The sequence below is a fragment of the Zeugodacus cucurbitae genome, chromosome 5, assembly GCF_028554725.1.
Source record: "Zeugodacus cucurbitae isolate PBARC_wt_2022May chromosome 5, idZeuCucr1.2, whole genome shotgun sequence".
NCBI classification, from domain to species: Eukaryota; Metazoa; Arthropoda; class Insecta; order Diptera; family Tephritidae; genus Zeugodacus; species Zeugodacus cucurbitae.
The window spans coordinates 71,333,741-71,355,306 of NC_071670.1; the positions used below are offsets into that span (position 1 = coordinate 71,333,741).

The following is a 21,566-nucleotide window of genomic DNA, read 5'->3' on the forward strand; positions in this document are numbered from 1 at the left end:
CGGTATATCTGACTCAATAGAAGTCTTCATATTAGATCACTGACTTTACTTAGGAAATAAATTCAGAGAGATGTTCTATAGCTAAAACTGGTTCGTTCTATATCCTCTTATGGAACTTAAGACTAATCAAATTGCATACAAGTGCCTTCGCTTAAGTAAAAATCCCGGATATGTACTAAGGTAGGGTAAATGATTTTGAGCTGGATGTATCACCGGATCATGAGTTCATTCATGTTCTACTTAAACACTTTCCCCAACTTTTCTTTCCTGATCCGTGTATCCAGACGCAATGACTATGTAGAAAGTAAATGCCACAGACATAAAAATGTTCCAGCGCAATAACAGTAAATCACACAGTGTACACGAAAAAACAGAAATTATAACAACTGTTATCATAATAATTAACCCTTTGTCACTACAACATGCCATATATGTAATATATACATATATATGTGTGTGTGTGCGTGTGTGAACTGTTATGCCCGGTGTATTTGCCATTTGGCCGGGTGACATGACACATTGCACACCACTCTGCATACAAATACACGCACGCAGCCACACTCATGCGACGAATGAAACGGCATGTGTTGCATGTAAATCTCATTTATAAATACATATTTGCATACTTTTAGGCGTAATATGTGTGAAAATTGGCGGATATACGTGCAAAAGCAGAACAAGTAACGAGTGAATAATCAAAACCGAAACATACATAGCATGATGACGACGACGACCAAAAACAATACCGTTAACGGACTGCTGTCGCAATAATAATAAATTTCACATGTAAATCCCTTTTGACATATGATCAGGCATATTTACACAAGAGCACCTGCCAGCACACCAACACCCACCATACAAACACATATGCGACCGTTATATGCAATAAATAACTATTTTTGTTTTTGTTGTGCATGGACAGTTGTTTGCGATGGTAAGGCAATAGCAAAAACAATAAAATATAAGAAAAAAAGTTGCTTGTCACTCATTTTGGACACTTTGCTGTGTTAATCCGCTTAAACCAACGTACGTATACCCCTCCGACTGCAAACACACACATACACTGGCATTTACTTATTTATTATTTAAAAATATTTATTTAGTTTCAATTTAAAAAAGGCAAATGTTGGAAGGAGTTGGTTTAGAGGAACTAAAAATGTTATTGTAGCGAATTCGGATCAATTTAAAGCTTACAACGAAATTCATTATTTAAAAAAATAATATTTTAATAATATTAAAAAATATATATTTTACAATATTAAAAAAAAGTAAAAATTAAAAATATTATTTATTTGAATCTCAACCTCATGCATAGTTCTGGCATATTTAGCTCATGAGTGATTATGCCACATATAATTGCCTGCAAAAACTACTGACCACTTCCGTTCCAGTTGCCGGCGTTGCATGTTGCTTTTTAAACATGTTTTTTCTTTACACACAACACACAGCACACTCATTCTAATTGCATGTCCATACACCGCATGGCCCTCCTCCCCTTCTCACTTGTCCAGCTTGTCCGCATTTCCGTTCTAAATTTCAAAATGTTTTTAAAATTCTTTTATTTCGATTTATTTGCATTTGAAGCGCCGCACGCAGCTGAGTCCACACTTTTATTATTGTTTGTGTACGGTTGTACGGTTTTTGCGGGTGTTTGCATGCAACCGCGGCGTAAATTAAGGCAAATTATAAGCGTGCAACAGCAGCACGGTGCACAACACTTAATAACCTCAACATTTTCTCTTTCACTTTTCTCTCCCCTTAACTGTCTCCTCGGTCGTGGATAATGAATGGTAATTATTTGCGCCTTCGCCCGCCCAATAGGTGCGTTCCGCTTCGTTTGACGAAATGCAATTAGAGGCGCAACGCGTCTCGTCCCACCTGCTCAAGCAGCAATCATCGTCTTCGACGGACGACCGTTCGCTGGACACAGGTCTGCTGCAGGTGCCGCAGGCCGCACACACGCAACGTTCGCATTCCTTCGACTCGGCGGCGGCTTCCGCGGGCAGCGATGACTCGGGTACATTCTTGGAGGTGCCGCGGCGCAGCAAGACACGTCGCAGTTCGTCAACGAAAACGCCACCACCTTGCGTGCACTGCATGTATTTGGAGGAGTATTTGAAGCAGCAGAAGGCAGAACAGCGTTACATAACGGTTGGCGATCGACGTGAATCGATATCGCTGTCATACGGTTACAGCAGTTCCGACGATGATACAGACATCGATGGTGCGAGTGTCACTGCGGACGATGAGGTGGTGGAGGAGGAAGAGGACGATGAGGAGGACGCCGCCACTGGTGATGGCACCGAAACTGGCGGTGGTTCATACGAATACGACGATGCCGCACTGGAGATGGACATACGTTTGGGCGGGTTGAGCACGGGCAGCAGCATTGAGGAGTCACGTGCACGTCTGCCACGTCAAATGCGTCGACACACTATAGGCAGCTCGGTGACAACATCCGAAGATGAGGGACTGGAAGAGTCCGAACACGATTCACCGCACTTTGGTAATACGTTGCTGCCACCTTTGTCGACGACACCTTGCGGCATCACATTTACACTTTCGCCCACGAATGGCGATTGCCCGCCCTTTCCGTATGCTTTCCCCATCGATCCCGGCTCGCCACCACCTTCACCATCTATTTCGCTGTCGGTGTGCGATAGTCCGTTGATGGAATTGCCACCACCACCACCCATATCGCCGCTTGAACTGTTGCCTCATTCACCCACCTTTGATTTGCCATTGCCGCCGCCACCCGGTTTCAGTAGCCGGCTGAGCGCAGCGGATGCAGATGACGCGGCAGCAGTACCGCCTTCACCGACCACCATGCGTCCACGTCGTCGCTCCATCTCACGGCAAGAAGCGATTTTTGTTGAGCCGACCGGCAATTCGCTGGAAAATGTGTCACAGGGCGAGGATATCAAGTCGTCCGTGGAGGCGGTGGATTCCGTGGATGAGGCGTCCACAGTGGCTACTTGTGGCTCGCCAACAGCAGCTAAACATGCGCTGGTCGTACGTGATATTTATCTAACTGTACCTGATTTGAAGCGCGACCGTGCCGCCTCGGTGGATTCGTGCTTTTCGAAAATGTCGTCGGCCGGCAAAACGGAGGAGCTGCAGCCCAGCGAGGATGGCTGTTTCCTCACCGTGCCGAATATAAATGCGACACGTTCGCGTTCTGTGGACATTGTGCTGCCGACGGACGAGCAGGCACGCTACAAAGCTCTCGCCATGACGGGCGCTTGCCGAGATGGGTATGTAATGTTTTTAACCAATTTGTTTATTATTCAGTTTGTTGGCTGACAACTTGATGTTTTTGCTTGTCTTTTGTTTTGAATATCGCCTTTGCTTTCGTTATTTCGACCAACACGAATTACATTAACAAACTGTGGGTTGAGCTCCACTGATGAAAGTCCAGAAACTTACTTTAGGGCGCATTATGGTTGGTTAAAGAAACAGCTATAGAATGGTATTTATAGAATAAATCACTTTCAGTCTTTAACACTATTAGGAATATAAAAGCTTTTACGTGAGGCTTTTTTAGGGAACTTAGTAAAGACGATTCATTGGTTAATTGGTCGATCCTTCTTTTAAATAATAAAGATGAAACTAAATGGATAATACTTTTTTTGAAAACATTTGGAAATATTTTTCAGAGCGTTGCCATCTGTTTAGAAAATTATATCCATGATGGGTATTCCGTATGGGTATCAAACGTAAGATTTTAAGTTACTTTACAGTTAAAAAGTTTAAGGTGTTTTGGTTTTTCATACAAATAGAAATTCAAGAAATGAGCTAACATTGCAAATTATTGTATTTGTTAAATTTTAAAAATTTCTGCAATTTAAATTTATCCAATTACCAACGAATTTGCACATGCATGTGAGTAAGTTGTGTCTACCCTAAATGTTTTCTAAATGACGAGAAGGAGATTTGCATAAATTTCCCTAACTCTCGTTTACTCAAACCCTTAATTTGGTAATATATATTTAAACTGACCCTACTTGACCCTTTTTATCGCCACAACACACGATAGTTCATGTGAAACTATTTCTGTATATGTACATACTTTTATATATGTGTATGTATTTTTTAGTTTATGCTGACATCTGACACTGAGCGCAAGCTTTTGTGTTGATTTTTATGTGTGCTTTCCATTTGCATTTTTTTTTATTTTCCTTTTTTCTGCTTGTGGCACAAATACCGACTTACCACATTCGTCCGACAAATCAAGTAAACAGGCAATGTTTGTTTAAGGATTATAATTGAAATTATAAAGGTTTACACCGTCAGGTTTTCACTTTTAGGTCAACATTACTAGGTCACCTATGGCTTTAGTACGATTACCTTTATAGTATACTAAAAGTGAAAAATGCGAAGGAAAGAAGATTGAATACTTTTGTAGATACCGTTGTCTGTGTGTATTTCTTTAGTATTCAGAAATAAAAATAACAGTTGTGATGTCCTCAGATTTGCAATCCGTTATTTGTTTGCGCCCATAAGTCGCCATGAAAATGCACGAATGATTTTAATTTATCATGAATAGAGATTTTTTTTATGAGATTAAAATTTTTTAAATAAAGTATATTAAGGTACAAATTATTATATATTAAGACAATACAGGATGTGTTAAAAAATAACGGTAATTTCCGTTTTTTGAAAAAAAATTATGTATTCGTCTATATGTACTCACTCGATATTATGCAGTTATGCCAACGAAAAAATCGTCGAAACATTTCCCAAACTCGATTTGTATGATAGCCTTTAGCTCTTTCAGCGATTTCTCGTTTGCTTCTAAAACGACTGCCCTTGAAGATTATCTTCATTTTTGGAAATAGTAAAAAACAAGTAAGGAAAGTCTAAGTTCGGGTGCAACCGAACATTTGATACACTCGCAATTTATTTAGAGATTTATTTATATTTTCGGTGAAAAATTACCCTTAGGCACTGAGTTCTTCATGTTTGATATCAGGGGCCTTGAAAAGTCATGGTCCGATTTTGACAATTTTTCCACAAGTGATGTCACAGATCAAATACAGTATTTGTGTAAAGTTTTATTTCGCTATCTTTATCGGTTCCTTATGTACACATTATAAAGTGAACGAATCAGAAGGATTCAAAATTGAGTTATATGGGAAGTAGACGTAGTTATGAACCGATTTCGCCCATATTCCACCAGTGTCATTAGGGTGTCAAGAAAATATTACATACCGAATTTCATTGAAATCTGTCTGTTTTTGACCCATAAGTGGGCGACGCCACGCCCATTTTCCATTTTGTAAAAAAATCTCAGTGCAGCTTCCTTCTGCCATTTCTTATGTAAAATTTGGTGTTTCTAACGTTTCTCGTTAGTGAGTTAACGCACTTTTAGTCATTTTCAACCTAACCTTTGTATGGGAGGTGGGCATGGTTATTATCCGATTTCTTTCATTTTTGGACTGTATAAGGAAACGGCTAAAAAAACGACTGCAGAAAGTTTGGTTTATATAGATTTATTGGTTTGCAAGATATATACAAAAAACCTTTTTGGGGGCGGGGTCGCGCCCACTTTTCCAAAAAAATTACATTCAAATGTGTCCCTCCCTAATGCGATCCTATGTTCCAAATTTTGTTTTCATAACTTTGCTTATGACTTAGTTATAGCTCTTTATGTGTTTTTGGTTATCGCCATTTTGTGGGCGTGGCAGTAGTCCGATTCCGCCCATTTTCGAACTTAACCTTCTTATGGTGCCAAGGAATACGTGTTCCAAATTTCATTAAGATATCTCAATTTTTACTCAAGTTACAGCTTGCACGGGCGGTCAGACAGACATCCGGATTTGAACTTTACTCGTCACCCTGATCACTTTGGTATATATAACCCTATATCTAACTCGTTTAGTTTTAGGACTTACAAACAACCGTTATGTGGGCAAAACTATAATACCCTCTTTAGCAAATTTTGTTGCGAGAGTATAAAAATGAAAATTGGACTTTTGGGCATTAAAAATTCCCGTTATTTTTTGAACATACCTCATACAAAAAGTAGTTCAAACTTTAAGATAAACAATGGGCACACAACGCTGCACACTCTTGGGACAGAACTTTATATATAAAGGGGGGGAAACTTTCTAAATCAACACAGCGCTCACTGTGCCGCTGGCACATTAGACGCATATTCCCGCGCTGATGCGTTTGACCTTGCCATCACTCATACGCCGCGTCGTCCACCACGTTGTGAAATTGTCAAAATAGCCAATGACATTCGTACGGTCGCATCGCCCTCGGTTACATTTCGCTTTAACTGCTCCCTTTTTTACACAAATTGCGTCGAGACACTTTTAACTACTTTTATAATGGAACCATCATGCCGCACTCTCCCAGCCTCCGCCCACTGTGGTCGCATTGTGCATTTAAACTTGAAATTACACTTTTCCACTTCAAATTATGTCATCAAAGCAGAAATTGCGGGAGCATTGCCCGCATTCATATGCACATACAGAGATGCTCTAAGTTCAGTTCAGAAATGCGTGGCTTCATTGTTTGGTTGGCCCCCTAAGTTCATTATCATATTTTAAGCAAATCAATTTCATTAAAATTCTCAATTCGCCGCTTGCCCCGCTGCCGCTGCGTAATTGTCAATCGATCGTGAGTGGTGAGTGATGGGGCACGTGGCAACTGGACATGTCGCTGCGGGACACATTTCAGTCGAAAATGAGGTTGTTGTTATTTGTAGACAGGAATTCGCCGGAAATTCGCACACAAATACGCAATACGCAGTACGGACACACGCACATAAATAAGTAAATGATAAATAATTCTGCGAATAACGGCAATGAGCAGCAGCGGAATTAACAGTACCATGAATGCGTTAACGGTTTGCAACAATTTGGATGGTTGCGGATGTGCGCGCTGCTGGCATCCGCTGTTGGTGTTGTTGCTGTTGTTGTTATTACTGCGGCTAATGCTGCTGTTGATGATGTGAAACATGACAAGATATGATTATGTCTGTCCGTTGTTTCGGATGTTGTTTCACACTGGACCATTTCCATATAAATGTAAATGTGTTTGTTCGTGCCTTCGCCCGGCTGACAAGCCATCCAGTTGGGATGGTGGCCAATGTGTGCTGAATTTCTAATGCCTTCGCCCGGCTGACAAGCCATCCAGTTGGGATGGTGGCCAATGTGTGCTGAATTTCTAATGCCTCTGTTGACTGAGGCCACTATCTTTTTTTTGGTTTTTTTTTCTTGTTGTTGTTGTTTATATTTTTGTGCTCAAGTGTTGTTGGCTGCTGAGCGGATGTCTTGTTGGCGGGAACTGTCATCTGCAATTAGCACACACGTGTCGTAATTGGTTGTCTTGTTTATCGTGGCAGAAGCATGCTAGTATATAAATAAAAACATGTTCATATCAAGCGAACAAAACCAACTTATAAAAATAAAATCGAAATTTATTCAGCATATTTTCTTAGCAGCTTAAGTCCTCGACGAGTGTTCTTCGAAAGCTGCACAGGATTGCTTACACTAATCCACCCTATAAATAGGCGGAGTGCACTCGAGGTCAAACTCAATTTAGGCAATTTATGTAATACATTTTTGGAAGACAAAAACAAAAACAAATACACAGAAACTGAGACTGAGTGCTAAATATTTGTTGAAGAGTCATAAATAGTATGACATATACGTTTTGGGAGGGTATACTTGAATTTGATATTTATCGAATGCGAAGTAAGCAAAAACAAGGTCAGAATTTCAAGATTTCAATTGGTGCACTATATATAAATCATTTCTATTCATTGGTGGCTGAGTATTAGCTCAGATTATATTAAAATCTATTGAAATTTGGATCTTATGTCCTCCGCTGTTCTATTGTGATTTACTACTAGACTACTACTTGGTTCTCGGCTGAGCTAGGCGAGCGCTATTCAATCAGTAGCATTTTCGTTGACGACAGATCTCTCTGACCGCGAACTGTAGATGTTGCTTGAAAGAGGAGAAATTGAAATTAAATTATCACTTTCTTCTGGAATGTCTCGCCCTTGCGAGATCAAGACAAAGATTTCTTGGATCTTACTCTTTTGAACAACCGCGCGAATTAACTGGTATAAAAGTGGATATCTGCTGATTTGTCGAGTCTTAATATCTAATCAAAGGAGGTGAGTTTGGCTTCACAAAGACTCTCTCATAGTCTAAGTGTGTTTTCCTGTGGCGAACAACCAAACAATCTAACCTAACCTATGCTCCGATATCTATCATATCCTTATCGTAATCTATTACAAAATTTAATCTAAATCGAACCGAGTAGAGTAGGAAATCTCTACTAAGTACAAAAATTTACTCACATCCGATCAAAGTTCAAATTTGAGCATAAATCCGCGTAGTTAAGCTTTTAACCCATTTGTGGTCCAATGTTCGTATTCACTTTCAGCTCATAAGTCAATCAATGAAACCGCTAAGGCGTCACAAAGTCATTCAAATAAAATTAAATGCGGTTTGAACTTTTCCTATTTTATTTTTGTTTTAGTTTTCAACATTTTATTGCGAGTAGTTCACTGAACTTTGGAACTGGCATACAATAAATAACGCACATACATACATGAGCTTGCCATACTTGACTAGTATACGAGGATGGAGTAGAGTCATACCAGAAGTCACCCAACACCGACTGCTAAACTTTCAACATTCAAGTTTGTCGATAAAATGTCTCCGCCCAATTCAGACATTTTCAATTTAAGGCGGTTGGCCGAAAATAAGCAGAGTATGCGCTACTCCATACTTAAAAGCAAAGTATTTTCAATAGTCAGAAACTGGAGCTGCTTTAAAGAAAATTTTCGAAAAATAAATTAAAATTAAATTTAGAAATTTTGCAAAGAAAAACGAAAACAACATTTGACTTGAAGTATAAAACAATGGATTTATGAGCACCAACTGCCACGCGCCTAACTGTTATTACCAGTTGCTTACGACAATGATAGCGGGATTAGCAGTAAAGCTCTATAATATGCTTCTGCAGTTTGAAGAGCCGGCGCGCGATTTTGTCTACTGCCACGAGCCGACAATTGCGCTATACATAGTTGAGCATTAGCTGCAAGCGCCAGCAACCAAACACTCTCTTCCATCCCGCATACACTTCGTTTAAATGCTGGAGAGCGCGAAATGCACAAAAACTGGCGAATATAAATGACAAGTCGTTACATAAAACAAATTTCTTCGAATTATTTTTGCTAGGATATCTTATACCGACCCCCAGACGCCCCACTTCTGCACATCATCGAACTCATTGCCCTTGCCTTGTTTGCACTTCGCTGCGCCTGCCGACGGTTTTCAGTTTGTATTCGCATGCTCATTACTCGCCCGCTACTTTCTGGTTTTTACCCACTCCTTCGCTCAAGTTCACTGAACTCGGCCTCAAGTAAATGAGCAATTTATTCATTTCAATTTACTTGACGGCTTTAGTGGGCCTTTCGCATGCACTTGTGGTGTCTGTGTATGTTTGGCGCATATAACTGAGACATTTGAGGCTGCAGATAATTTGTGGGAGTTATATTTAAAGAAAATTTTCAAGCAAAAATTCGAATGGTATGTGTGTTATGAGTTTTATATGAAATCAGTTTTTTCTTATTTAATTGTCATGTTATACTTCTCACTCACATGTCGAAGAATTAGAGTCAAGAAAAATATTTTTTCACTAAATCAAACTATTTTTTTGCTATTTCTCGCATGCTTCTAAAACGAAGGAGGATGGGATCATGTGTAGAAGTTCACGCAAGTGAGGAAAGTTTTTGATTGTCACTCACTTGGGAGTGGCCAGAAACGATTCTTCTCCACATGGTTCAAGCAGCTCACGACTTCCGGTTTTAGACCAAGTATCCTCTGGGTAGCCAACAGACATCCGTTTGAAGGCGAGCTAAAGTGAGAAGGCGAAGCCCGCTTATGCGGTTGTGCGTAGGGTTTGGGACCCACCACATAAAAACACCCCCCAATGAAAAATCTACGAAAGCCTCGGATGAGACACCCCCCTTTTGATGACGACCCCTGCAAACGTTTTAAGGATAATGATATAAGGGCATGCACCTGGAATGTCCGGACCCTTAATTGGGAAGGTGCCTCTGCCCAGCTGGTTGATGTCCTCATACGACTTAAGGCTGACATCACCGCCATCCAAGAAGTGCGATGGACGGGACAAGGACGGAAGAAGGTGGGTCCTTGTGACATCTACTACAGCGGCCATATAAAGGAGCGCAAATTTGGTGTTGGATTTGTGGTGGGAGAGAGACTCCGTCGCAGAGTCCTGGCATTCACCCCGGTGGATGAACGTCTAGCCACAATCCGCATCAAAGCGAGGTTCTTCAACATATCGCTGATTTGCGCCCACGCCCCAACGGAAGAGAAGGACGATGTGACCAAAGATGCTTTCTATGAGCGCCTAGAACGCACCTATGAGCGCTGCCCCCGCCACGATGTAAAAGTCGTGCTTGGTGATTTTAACGCCAGGGTGGGTAAAGAAGGTGTCTTTGGCACAACAGTCGGAAAATTCAGCCTCCATGACGAAACATCGCCAAACGGCCTGAGGCTGATCGACTTCGCTGGGGCCCGAAATATGGTCGTCTGTAGTACCAGATTCCAGCATAAGAAAATACATCAAGCTACTTGGCTGTCTCCTGATCGAAACACGCGGAACCAAATCGATCACGTTGTGATAGACGGAAGACATGTCTCCTGTGTTTTAGACGTGCGTACGCTCCGAGGACCAAATATAGACTCGGACCATTATCTGGTCGCAGCGAAGATACGCACCCGCCTCTGTGCAGCAAAGAATGCCCGTCAACAAACACAAGGAAGGTTCGACGTCGAAAAGCTGCAATCGCAACAGACAGCCACGAAATACTCTACTCGACTTGCACTCCTGCTCTCTGAGAGCACTCATCAGCATCTCGGTATAAGGGAACTGTGGAACGGCATCTCAAACTCACTGCGTACCGCTGCAGCCGAAACAATTGGTTTTCGGCAACGACAAAAAACAAGCTGGTACGATGAGGAGTGCCGTCTCGCAGCGGAGAGAAAACAGACTGCCTACCTCGCAACATTGCAAACGACCACAACACGTGCGGGATGGGATAGATACCGAGAGCTGAAGAGGGAAGCGAGACGCATTTGCAGACAAAAAAAGAAAGAGGCCGAAATGCGTGAGTACGAAGAGCTTGAGAAGCTGGCAGACAGAGGGAATGCTCGAAAATTTTATGAAAAAATGAAGCGACTTAACGAAGGTTTCAAGACCGGAGCATCCTCATGTAGAGACCAAGGTGGTAATCTGGTAACCGATGTCCAGGGCATACTGGGATTATGGAGGCAACACTTCTCCGACCTGCTGAATGGCAGTGAGAGTACAACACCAGGAGATGGCGAACCCGATCCCCCAATCGATGACGATGGAACAGATGTTCCATTACCCGACCATGAAGAAATTCGAATAGCAATTACCCGCTTGAAGAACAAGAAAGCAGCGGGGGCCGATAGATTACCGGCAGAACTATTCAAATACGGCGGCGAAGAACTGATAAGGTGCATGCATCAGCTTCTTTGCAGAATATGGTCGGAAGAAAGCATGCCTGACGATTGGAATCTCAGTGTGCTCTGCCCAATCCATAAAAAGGGAGATCCCACAATCTGCGCCAATTACCGTGGGATCAGCCTCCTAAATATCGCATACAAGGTTCTATCGAGCGTATTGTGTGAAAGACTAAAGCCCACCGTCAACAAACTGATTGGACCTTATCAGTGTGGCTTTAGACCTGGAAAATCGACAACTGACCAGATATTCACCATGCGCCAAATCTTGGAAAAGACCCGAGAAAAGAGGATCGACACACACCACCTTTTTGTCGATTTTAAAGCTGCTTTCGACAGCACGAAAAGGAGTTGCCTTTACGCCGCGATGTCTGAATTTGGTATCCCCGCAAAACTAATACGGCTGTGTAAATTGACGTTGAGCAACACCAAAAGCTCCGTCATGATTGGGAAGGACCTCTCCGAGCCGTTCGATACCAAACGAGGTTTCAGACAGGGTGACTCACTATCGTGCGACTTCTTTAACCTGATGCTGGAAAAAATTATAAGAGCTGCAGAGCTAAACCGAGAAGGTACAATCTTCTACAAGAGTGTACAGCTCCTGGCGTACGCCGATGATATTGATATCATCGGAAGCAACAACCGCGCCGTTTGTTCTGCTTTTTCCCGCATGGATAAGGAGGCGAAGCGAATGGGTCTGGAGGTGAATGAGGACAAGACGAAATATCTCCTGTCATCAAACAAACAGTCGGCGCATTCGCGTCTTGGCTCCCACGTCACTGTTGACAGTCATAACTTCGAGGTCGTAGATAATTTCGTATACCTGGGAACCAGCATCAACAACACGAACAATGTCAGCCTCGAAATCCAGCGCAGAATAACTCTTGCCAACAGGTGCTACTTTGGACTGAGTAGGCAATTGAACAGTAAAGTCCTCTCTCGACGAACCAAAATCAAGCTCTACAAGTCACTTATCATTCCCGTCCTGCTGTACGGTGCAGAAGCTTGGACGATGTCAACATCAGATGAGACGACACTAGGAGTTTTCGAGAGGAAAATTTTGCGCAAGATTTATGGTCCTCAGAACATTGGCAACGGCGAATACCGCAGACGATGGAACGATGAGCTGTACGAGTTATACGACGACATTGACATAGTTCAGCGAATAAAAAGACAGCGGCTACGCTGGCTAGGTCATGTTGTCCGAATGGACGAAAACACTCCAGCCCTGAAAGTGTTCGATGCAGTACCCGCCGGAGGAAGCCGAGGAAGGGGAAGGCCTCCACTCCGTTGGAGGGACCAGGTGGAGAGCGACCTGGTTACACTTGGGATCTCCAACTGGCGCCGAACTGCAAAGGAGAGAGACAGGTGGCGCACTATCGTCGATTCGGCTATAACCGGCTAAACGGTTGCAACGCCAATCACATACATACATTCTAAAACGAAGGGCTTTTAAGGTTCTCTTTATTTTTGAAAATAGCAAAAAGTTACATTACTTACATTGTTACTTTATTGTTTTTGGCCAAGCATTCTGTTTCAAATTCTTATATATTTTTAAACTCGAAAAAAAAATCTTCCTAAATAATCTCACTTCTAAGAAATACATCCCTATTATCGCTTTGAACTGTTAGAGAAATCTCAATAACAGCCAACTCTGTTGCGAATTTATACCAATTAATGGCTGTGACAGCAAGTGGCTTGTCAAGGAAGCGGTATTTCGGATATGCTACCAGGTCAACCACAATGCCAAATAAACACGAAATGTTTGTCGAGATTTTGAGTACTTAATTCGGCAATATTATTACGGCCACACACACACATACACACATACAAACAGGCGCACATTACGCACTCAAACCAGCGTATGGAGCACGTACGGCCGTTGTTTGTTTGTGTTGGTGAAATGGAACACGTGCCACAAAGGAAACGCTGTTGGCAGCAAAAACATGCAACTCACTCTCTCTCATTTAAACTTACACTTTCCGAGAAACCCTCGCAAACACACACACACACACACACACACACACACCAATATGAACAACGTAAGCAGCGCTGTTTACGCAATTCTGCCATGTGTGTGAGCTTATGCTCCACATTTTACCGCATCGTTGGCATTTTCACACATTTCCTTTACTTTTTATTTGCCATTTGCATGTCACAGCACAAAATTGCCTATTTAATGGTTAGACAACATACGCACACACAACCACGCACTCACATGTGTTTATTTTATACGCGTGCTTGGTCCTTGGCATGATATTTTATGTCGATTACAACCGATGAGAAAGGTTGATATTTCAAATGGCTGTCTTGTGTGTTGGCACATGGAAATGAATTGCGAAATCATGTTTTAAAATGAAAATGTATCATTAATTCTAATCTAATGATTATCGCTCTCCCAATGGCACCATATGTTCGCGCGCTCATGAATATTTATAAAGACTTCTTATTGGAACAACAAAAAACATTTAACCGTTTGCATTTGTCTGTGTATTAAATGTGTGCTGTCTGTATATAATCCTTATTAAAGTTGGTAATCTTTCGCTTATAAAGCTGAAGAACATTTCGTTTTCTCATCTTTTTTCCATGCAAATGAAGGTTATTATAAATTTATATACATTTTAAGTTATCTTCAAGTAACAGCATAAACCACATTAAGAAAGTAAAGTCAAAATAAATATTAATAAAGCACTAAAACGTCGAAGTTCTTTGTACGAGTGATGTTTCTGAGTGATGTGATGCTAAAAAATGTCAAATTTTCCAATGGAAATGTCAGATTGCACCTGGCAACACTTAGTGTTGCCTAGGTCAGAAATATATATAGCAGCCCTCGTATTAAGAAGACAGACATATAAGTAAATTGAAAAAACATCAGGAAATCAAGATCAACAGAAGTTAATGTACAAAGTATGTTCAATAAATAACGGGAATTGTAAAATTTAAAATCTCACGAGTTTGAAGAGTCCAATTACCAAAATTTCTGTATTACCAAGCTGTATTCATAGCTCACTTTGCACTTTCAGCCGGTAAGGTTAGACGTGTTTATATGAGCATGGCGATTTTCGGTTGTTAAAAGCTCGTACTTCGTTGCTTGTGTGTAAATTCTTGGCCAAAAACAATACTGTGACGCCTCCACTTTCGCCAGACATTACTCCGTGTGACTTTTTTCTATTTCCAAAAATAAAGAGAACTATGAAGGGCTGTCGTTTTACAAGCATACGGGAAATCGCTGAAAGAACCAAGATCTATCCCAAAAATATAGGGTTTGATAAGTGTATCGACGATTGCAAGAATAGCTGTCATAAGTGCATAGTATCGAATGGTGCCTATTTTGATGGCAATAACATTAATGAAGACGAATGAATAAATATTTTTTTTCATAAAACGAAAATTGTCGTATTTTTGGAACACACATCGTATAGAACCGTGATTCGGCAACTGTTTCAATCAACAACAACAAACAAATTCTAAAAGTTATTAATCCAGGCATGCAATGGTAAACTCTCAATCAGAATTTTTAGACTTTCAGACGTTTTTTGATAGTTCAGTTAGTTTCTTACTAAGCTTTTGATGGAAATGAAATATTGGTATGGATAAAAAAATATATTGAAATGTTATTCAGTGAACTCTATTTTTATGCTAAACCAATAATATACCCAATGCAGAAAGTAGTCCTCGCGAACGCGAAAATTTAAAATTTTACTTTCGAGGCGAAAATCGCCACGCTCATAAAAACAAGTCTACCTTAGAGGCTGATAAAGACATATATAATGATTACAGCTGAATATTGTATTGTACTTCAAGGTCATATATTTATATCAAAATGATAAAAAAAATTTATTATTTTTTTGAACACACCTAAAATTACCAAAGAAATGATCGAAACCACTTATTTTGTTTTCGGTGTTCTCTTCGTTTACGATTAGAACTGATTAATTCTATAGCTTATTGCTATCTACAACTTATTGGAATAAGAGATTGGCAGAATATGTCCTTGTAAACCTCAGAGTTTTAGAAATTCGTCCAGTAAAAAACTCTGCAACAAGAATATAATTTCTCAACGAAGTATTTCCGAAATATTTCCATTCCATATTCAAATTAACTCTATAATAACTAATCTGTAAGAATCTCTGCTATGTAAGCTTAATTTAGCGACATCTGTTCGAATGCTTTTCGGAAATAAGATTTGTTAACATTGACAATGAAAATTACTGAATCTTCATTATAATAATTCGAAAAGGTTAGGTTTAGGTTAGAATGTGACGTATAAAAATATACTCAAAAACATTTTTTTTTATATTGTACGATTTAAAAATTAAAAGAAAAAATAATATTAACCGAAATATTGCATTGATTATATATTTTTATTTTTTTCTTTTTTCTTCTTAATATTATACATATATGTAGGTTAATTAAATTAATTGTGTTCAAATAAAAATTTTAATGTGAACTCTTTTCTTCTTCTCTTTGCAGGTATGTATTACATTTAAACTACAAAATAAAATATACAGTAAGAAAATTAGCTGAATCTGTTCCGCAAAAGGGTAAGCCCATAAACCAATAACAGAGATAATAGCAACCGGTAATTCTTTGTAATGTATTTACGAAATTATTTTATACACCTGTCAATTCTGAAATTTATGTCATTTGATTTCGACACTGATTGAATTTTCCAAGTTCCGCTTTCACACAACAAATTCAGATTCAATGGGCATCAGTCAGCGCACATCTGGACGATGTTTTTCTTATAGAAACCGGATAATCGAAGTGAGGAAAGATAGATGCTCGTAGTCTTATCTAAACCGTGTGTGAGTCGGGACAATGGAAACGTGAGACTACAGAAAATGTGCGCCAACACGCAGTTCTCAATTGGGTGCCCAACCAGCGGCAGCTGTGTTTGTATGTGTGTGTGCTTTTGAGGGTAGAGTGATGAATCGTTGCGCCGTACAAAGGCAAAGTCAAGGACTCTCGCCAATATCCGCCGGCAAGTCATCATCACAGCAGCAGCGCGCACACACGCCCAAATGACACACATACAAGCACGCATATGAGCAGTTGTGTCTGTATGTGTGGACGCATTATGAACTCTCTGCCACAGTCGACTGTACCTAAGAGTTTGCGGTTCAGTGTAGAATACATATACCTTTGTGTGTGTGTGCGTGTGTTGCGCACTTGAAACTCACTCGGGGCATATGTGAATGGCAGCCAAAAAGCCACAAAAGACAATTTAGCCCCAAAAAGGCAGAGAAATAAATTTGCGCGGTGCAAGGCAAGGCATCGCTTATCGCTGAAATGAAGCAATAAAAATTCCCAAAAACAAATATACGCGAATGTGAGAGCCGACAAAGAGCCTGACGAACGATGCGTTAAGTGCTACAGCATGACTACCGTTAAGCTGACGGTGTTGCTGCTATCGGCACCACTCTTGTTGTTGCTTGTGGCCAAAGGATATGAAAATGTGGATTCAAAATTAAATCACGTTTACTACGATCCGTAGCTAATAATTCATGCGGTAGGCACTAGGTTACGTGGCTTTACTTATTGCGAGTGCGTGTGTGTGTGAGGGCACGTCTCAGTTTGTACGCCTAAAAGGCAGCTGCATGCCCAGCCGGCACAAACATGCAGCCCACAGGCGACTACTCATTAGAGCTGGCGAGTGTTCTGTTCAGCTGCTACACGCGTGTTTTGTAATAAATATATGTATGTATGTGCTTGTGGTTTGAGTTTGAAATCAGTGGATTTTAAATGTATTGTATTGATTAAATAGTGGATTGAAGACTAGTCATATAAATAATATTTGTATTTGATAGAAAGGGTTAACGTGACTAAATTTTTAACAAACATTTTCTTTACACTCAAGGTTAATGGTTAAGTTTTCCTTACCAAATCACGATTTTAAATTAGTTGTACTATTTATCTCAAGACTTCCGACAAATATCCTAAACATAAATAATTATAGATATCGAATACAAAATGCTATCAACTTATAAAAATCGTCATAAATCATTTTAATCGGACCCTTTTTAGACTAATACCGGTCTAGCTGAAGATAAAAAAAACAACTTAGCAATTTTGGTGCCATACCTTACATCCCGAAGAAGCCAACAATTTGTCTGGTGCCAGATTTTTTGTATGTGGCATTGAAGACTTTAAAACTAGTAGAGTAATGGTACAATTATTGTCATTTTAACTGTTATAGATGTGTTCAAAAAATAACGGGAATTTTTTGTTCTATAATTATTCATTCGTCCCCATTCGATATTGTGCACTTATACCAGCGCTTTTTCCAATCGTCGAAACACTTCTCAAACTCGATTTTTGGGATAGCTCTGGATTTTTCTGCAATTTCACATTTGCCTATACGACGGCCCTTTGAGGCTTTCTTTAGTTTTAAAAATAGAAAAAAGTCTCACGCCTGACCAATATGGGGCTATGGCATCGTTCCAGTATTTGTTTTTGGACAAGAATTCTCGAAAAAGCAACAAAGTGTGAGCTTTTAACAAACGAAAATCGTCAAGCTCATAAAAACAAGTCTAACCTTAGAGGCTGCTAAAGACATTGATAATGATTACATCTGAATATTGTATTGTACTTCAAGGTTATGTAGTTATATCAAAATGATAAAAAATTCCCGTTATTTATTGAACACACCTAAAATTACCAAAAAAAATATCGAAACCACTTATTTTGTTTTTGGTGCTCTCTTACGTTTACGATTAGAACTGATTAATTCTATCGCTTATTACTATCTACAACTTATTGGAATAAGAGAATGGCAGAATATATCCTTGGAAACCTCAGAGTTTTAGAAATTCGTCCATCAAAAAAATCTGCAACATGAATACGATTTGTGAACGAAGTATTTCCGAAATATTTCCATTCCATCTTCAAATTAAATTATTTCAAAAGCTGGATTTAACATAATTAAATTTAAGTGGCCATTTCAAAATGTTTAAATTACTTTCATTTTTTTGTAAACTTAACGGTCTGACGTTAACTTCTATTTGTTCAATTGTAGGTATGTAAATGTGTACGCGAATTTGCACGAAATGTTTATGCATTAAATTACAATGTTTTCACGTTTTGTTTGTGTATCAAATAAACACACACACACATATTTCCGCAAATCTTAATGAGATTCATAGATCATTTCCGTGTTGTGCACAAATTAGATTCACAACCACAGCCGAACACACACAAACACGGAGGCAAATAACTGTTTAATTTCAGCTCTCACTTTGCGTTCTGTAAATGTTTATGCCAACAGTGGACCGAAAAGCCAAGCAGAGCGAGAGAGAAGCAGCACTTGAAAATGAAAGTGAAAGCACACCGTACACACATACATACACATACACATACCAACAAACAAACAAACATTTCCCCGAGCAATTTAAACTTGGCCAAAACGGTCAGAAATGGGTATGTGAATGAGCGATTACTTCCTGCCAGGCAGCTGGATAATGGCACAGCGATTTGGATGCTGCGTGAGCGCGTCATGATTACGTGAAACCACAAAGCAGCGGCGTTGAATGACCGCCGCCGACGAGCGCACGCACGCGGAGACACACACAAGCCAAATGCTGAGCATTTTCAGTTGAACAAGTCAATGCCCGCCCGACCTGCTTGGTGCCCTGCTCCTTCGCTTTCGCCCTTGCCTTTTCCTGGTTGGTACTTGAAACTCAATAGGCACGTCACGCGACTCTTAACGGTACAATATGATTTACGACTTTTCAGTCATGTCGTCGAGTTATCAGCCGCTTGGCAGGCATGTGGGACATAGTAAAGCGCAGCTGAACGTTGTAAAGATGGAACGAGTGGATGTAGGAGAACATAAAGATTTATTTTCTATTCCCCCTTCTATGCACCGAAGCGCTTGTATTCCCATTATGACAATGGGCGCTAGAGCAGGCTATGTCGCAAAGTCGCGTATTCGCAGCGTCCGCCCTCAGCACTGTCGAATGTGTGAGGTATGTGTGTGTGTGTGTGCGCTTGACAACCGGCTGATTGTAAAAGCAAAATGCTACTACTTCTGCAGCTCTTCTGTACATTAGCGCTTATGTGTGTTTGGGTGAGTGAGAGTCGCAGAGCATTGTCTGCCGCACGATACATCACATTCGCTTTCCGTGTGTCGTTCTCGTCAAGTAAACACACAATAAATTTTTAACTCAATGAACTCAATGCCAGCGCACACGCCCAACGAGCCCAACAACAGACAGCCAACACACCCCCTTCTTGCGTTCTTTACATTCAAATACATGTGTGTGTGTGTGTGTGTGGGCGACAGAAGAATCGCGAGTGCCTTAGTACCGGCAGTTATTCACCCACACACACACACACAACCATTGACAAATTCACGCCAAATATTTGCTACATTAGCACAAGTGCTTACCTCTTTTATGAGCGCGCGCGTGTATGTGTGTGAGCGGCAATAGACGTACATACTTTTATCGCTTAATTTCGAAAGCAATTTAAGAAAATTGTAACAATGTTATTAAGCGATTTCATGGAATGGGTCGGTAGGAAAATTTTAGCAGCGAAATTTAAAACTGTTACCCATGTTACAATTACACATTAGAACTACACTTTCAAGATTTTACTTTTTTGACAGGGTTTCCAAGTTGAAAAATTCTGGATTTATTCTGTACAGAAATGAAGTCTATAGTCTACTTACCTTAAACAGTATTTAGGGATGACTCGCAAAGGCTTAAAGTATAGCCACAGTACTTTAAATGATTTATATATGTATCTCTTATTTCCGAGAAAAGCTAGATACCAGAAACGCCTTCCGACTACCAGATCAATGCGTGTCTTTCAAGCCGACTACTACTTAGTAAAATTAAAGAAAGTCTTCAGCTTTTAACAAAGAGGCTGCATACAATAAGAAATATATTTATTTTTTTATTTCATTAAAGTCTCCAATGTTCTCTTCGTAGTTTGCGAAATAATATCTTGAACTATTAATGGGACTATCTGCCTATTTTATGATGCACCTGCAATGGGTTCCAGGACACGGTGAGCATACAGGTAAATGTGAAGGGGATGAGCTATCCAAATTAGCACCACATTACAATTAGAACCCGATAAAGATGGAATATATAATCCCTTGGCCACTTGTAAACACTTATTTGACAGATATGCCATAGATTGGCTGAGTCTCGGTGGAAACAATCCATCACTTGGTCAACAAGCAGAAAAACGTGGTCTGAATGCAATATGGGCCGCACATGCCGGTTACTGAAATTTAAAAAGAAATGATATACGAACTCTGGTAGGAGTGCCAACAGGACACTATCTGTTTAGTAAACATAAAAAATGAGGCATCGAAAGATTAGAAGGGGTCATCTGCATACATATATCCCATATCCCCACTACATTTAACACTGTAAATGGGTGAACTTGACTGCCACGTGTCAACACTTAAATGCAACATGAGCAGCTCATAAAAGTCCTCAATGCTTATTGATTTGAATTCAAGAGGTCTGTTTGACAAGATCAAGTTAAATTTCCCACAATAATTGCACGGAAATGTTTATGCAAAACTGGGTCAACGCGACCATTTTAATCGACACAGAAAATTTATAGCAAATTTAAAATAAAATCTTAATAGGAAAGTCGCGCTGATGACAGATTGGAGACAAGGCAAGTAGGAAATTTCGAATGAAAATATTGAATTTGGAAATTTATGAGTAAAATGTAGTGCAAGTAGCCGCAACATATCATTCAACATTTGTTTACAAATGCCTTCGACTACTTTGTTCCCATATTTGCGAACGTCAGCGCGATTCCGTGAACTATTTTGCATAAATCAAAGTTGTTTAAACGATAGATGAAAAGCTCAAAGAAAAATAAAAATTCTGACAAGTAGTAAGTATGCAATTGCATTAGCTAGCTAATCTGCGAGGAGATCTTAAATTTAATGCGCGATTAGTCACTGTCAGCGGACGTCACCGCCAACTCTCCTCGACGACGATATTCGCAAGTTGTCTTCTAGCGGCTGGCTGCCTGTGCAGGAAGCGGGAT

At 40.1% G+C, this 21,566-nt stretch overlaps 1 protein-coding gene across 6 annotated transcripts in view; it reads left to right on the forward strand.

Annotated features, from left to right (window-relative positions):
* The window catches only part of LOC105218303 (eye-specific diacylglycerol kinase), a 195,211-nt gene that overhangs the window by 132,023 nt on the left and 41,622 nt on the right, over nucleotides 1–21,566 (forward strand). For all 6 annotated transcript variants that reach the window (XM_054231547.1, XM_054231546.1, XM_054231548.1 and 3 more), the window contains one exon: nucleotides 1,822–3,254. In XM_054231547.1, coding sequence (XP_054087522.1) covers nucleotides 1,822–3,254 — 1,433 coding nt within the window. The remainder of the gene's footprint in view (nucleotides 1–1,821; nucleotides 3,255–21,566) is intronic.